Source organism: Drosophila rhopaloa, unplaced genomic scaffold, assembly GCF_018152115.1.
Source record: "Drosophila rhopaloa isolate 14029-0021.01 unplaced genomic scaffold, ASM1815211v1 contig_115, whole genome shotgun sequence".
Classification (NCBI taxonomy): Eukaryota; Metazoa; Arthropoda; class Insecta; order Diptera; family Drosophilidae; genus Drosophila; species Drosophila rhopaloa.
This window is the reverse complement of record NW_025334990.1, coordinates 10,522,533-10,524,973: the sequence shown is the minus strand read 5'-3', so window position 1 is coordinate 10,524,973 and position 2,441 is coordinate 10,522,533. Positions and strand designations below refer to the sequence as shown.

Genomic DNA, 2,441 nt, shown 5'->3' with positions numbered 1-2,441 from the left:
AAATCCGCTTAAAAATTTAATTTTGTTCACCTTGTAAAAGGGCTGCCTGAAGGTAGGGTGAATCCGATTAGTTAGTCATCTGTTAGGTGCGTGAATTTAACTAAGTTGGCCCACAAAATACTTTTCATCGAGATGTTAATTTAAGCGAAGCTTTAAAGGCATTATTTGCATGTTTCTATAATTGTTCAATAAGTAGATTAGTTGGCCATTAAATAATTAATATGAATTATCTTATCATGGGTTTTCTTGGACTGTAATATTCCCAAACTACACACAAAATTATCGATTGACTTAATATTATCGACCTTAAATCATTTGCAGCAAAATCATTAATAATTATAAGAGAGGTTGCAAAAAAATCTCCTATTCCAAATTACATTCCTGGAAATTAATTACAATTAATCAATTACATTACCATCCTTATCTAATTCCTATCTATTTACTCATTATATTGGATTGGAATTTGGGCAACGGAATACCTCGAGGGTTAATTCATTAATTACTAAGCTTTTATTTGCTATTAAACTATATTATTGATTATTTTGTTGGAAACGAAAAAGTCTTAAAAAATGCTTTAACTATAATTAAAAATCTGACTTTCTGTCTGCCTTGAATATTTTATTTACATTTCAGAGAAGAGAATAACTTATTTTACTTGGCATATTTTTAGGCATCAATAAAAAATCACTGGAACAAATTTATGTGGTTGGTTGGACTAAATGTTAACTTATTTTTTATGTGGATGGTTGGACTAAATGTTATGTAATCTTCAAGTTTTTATTGATTTATTTTATTAAGTGGCTTTAGAACCGTACGATTATTATGTTATTATCTCTTTAAATTTAGTTTATGATCGATCGAAAGCTTTATGATACGATCAGTATAGTTTTGCTCTTTTAGAGAAATAAACAACTCGATGAGCTTTGGAAAAGCTTCGATAACGCCAACAATCAACTTATTTGTCTCTCTTTAACTTTTTAGTTGTCTTTATACCTTTAGCTGAGCCGGTTGCGTTTTAGCGGGAGAAGAAAATTGAGAAAAGTAATTTGTTTGTATAGTTTTTTTTTCACAAATTACTAATTAATTTATGTATTTTAGCCACTTAAATAATGTCGGCCAAACCCATTTTCTACTACGCCCCCCGCAGTCCACCATGCCGTGCTGTTCTCCTGACCGCCGCTGCTTTGGGTGTGAAGTTGGATTTACGGTGAGTTGTTGCCGGTCTCTCTTGAAAACCGGTCTACTTGGTGACAACTCTCTTCTTTAACCCACCACTTGACTTGAAGAACTGAAATACCCGTTTTGGTACACAAACACATATGTATAGACATTTTATTGCTTGGATGTTTCAACAACAGTATTCGTAGCCACTTATTAAAACTAGCAGATGGGAAACTTTTTTGAAAATCATGAGTTATTCAAAAAGTCCAACACTTAAGAATTAAATTCACCGTAAAAAAGTCGGCATCCAATATCAAATTATTATGATTTTTCAAGACTTTGAAGCTACAAATTTTAATCATTTTAAATAGTAAAATTATTTTTTGTAAAGTCAAGAACAGATCTTCAATGCATCCTAAAAACGTCAATATTATGTCTTTGCCTCTGTGGGTAAATAAAGATATTTCGTCTATCTAAACCGCTAGTGAAAGTAAAGTTTAAGCCACTATCTATGTATTTTTTTGGCCATGTTAAATGTTTGTTTCGAAATTGATAAGTAGATGTACTCGACTCTAGCGTTCCTCTTTGTTTTAATCTCTTTCCAGTCTAGTCAACGTAAAAGCTGGTGAGCACAAGTCCGAGGAGTTCCTCAAGATTAATCCCCAACATACGATTCCCGTGCTCGATGATAATGGCACCATCGTGAGCGATTCGCACATTATCTGTAGCTATTTGGCCGATAAGTATGCCCCGGAGGGTGATGACTCCCTGTACCCAAAGGATCCTGTCCAGCGTCGCCAGGTGGATGCCCGTCTGTACTACGACTGCGGTCATCTGTTCCCACGCATCCGATTCATCGTGGAGCCGGTGATCTATTTCGGAGTTGGAGAAGTGCCCGCCGACAGAGTGGAGTATCTCCAGAAGGCCTACGATGGCCTGGAGCACTGCCTGGCTGGAGGAGATTTCCTGGTGGGCAACCAACTGACCATCGCGGATCTCAGCTGCATCGCCTCGGTATCCACGGCGGAGGCCTTCGCTCCCATCAACGCGGACCAGTTCCCCCGTGTGGTTGAGTGGGTCAAGCGGGTGAAGGCTCTGCCCTACTACAAGGAGAACAACCAGGAGGGACTGGACATGCTGGTGGGATTGGTCAAGGGACTGCTGGCTGAACGCCAACAGAAGTGAGTTTAAGTACAGGGAGAATTTGATTTGTTTCACTATCAAAATGTGTTCCGCAAACTACACAGCATTTTTGCAATATACTCGTTTTTTATCTCTAA

At 37.4% G+C, this 2,441-nt stretch overlaps 1 protein-coding gene across 2 annotated transcripts; it reads left to right on the top strand.

The window, feature by feature from the left end:
* The first annotated feature begins 944 nt into the window (after positions 1-944).
* Positions 945-2,441, top strand: LOC108048608 (glutathione S-transferase 1). Of its 2 annotated transcripts, none has more exons than XM_017129380.1 (3): positions 945-1,041; positions 1,099-1,207; positions 1,767-2,441. In XM_017129380.1, the coding sequence occupies exons 2-3, from the start codon at positions 1,110-1,112 to the stop codon at positions 2,344-2,346; spliced, it is 678 nt and encodes a 225-aa protein (XP_016984869.1). In that variant the 5' UTR covers positions 945-1,041; positions 1,099-1,109; the 3' UTR covers positions 2,347-2,441. The 2 variants fall into 2 exon arrangements, with proteins under 2 accessions (XP_016984869.1, XP_016984870.1); XM_017129381.1 differs by having other exon boundaries at positions 989-1,052.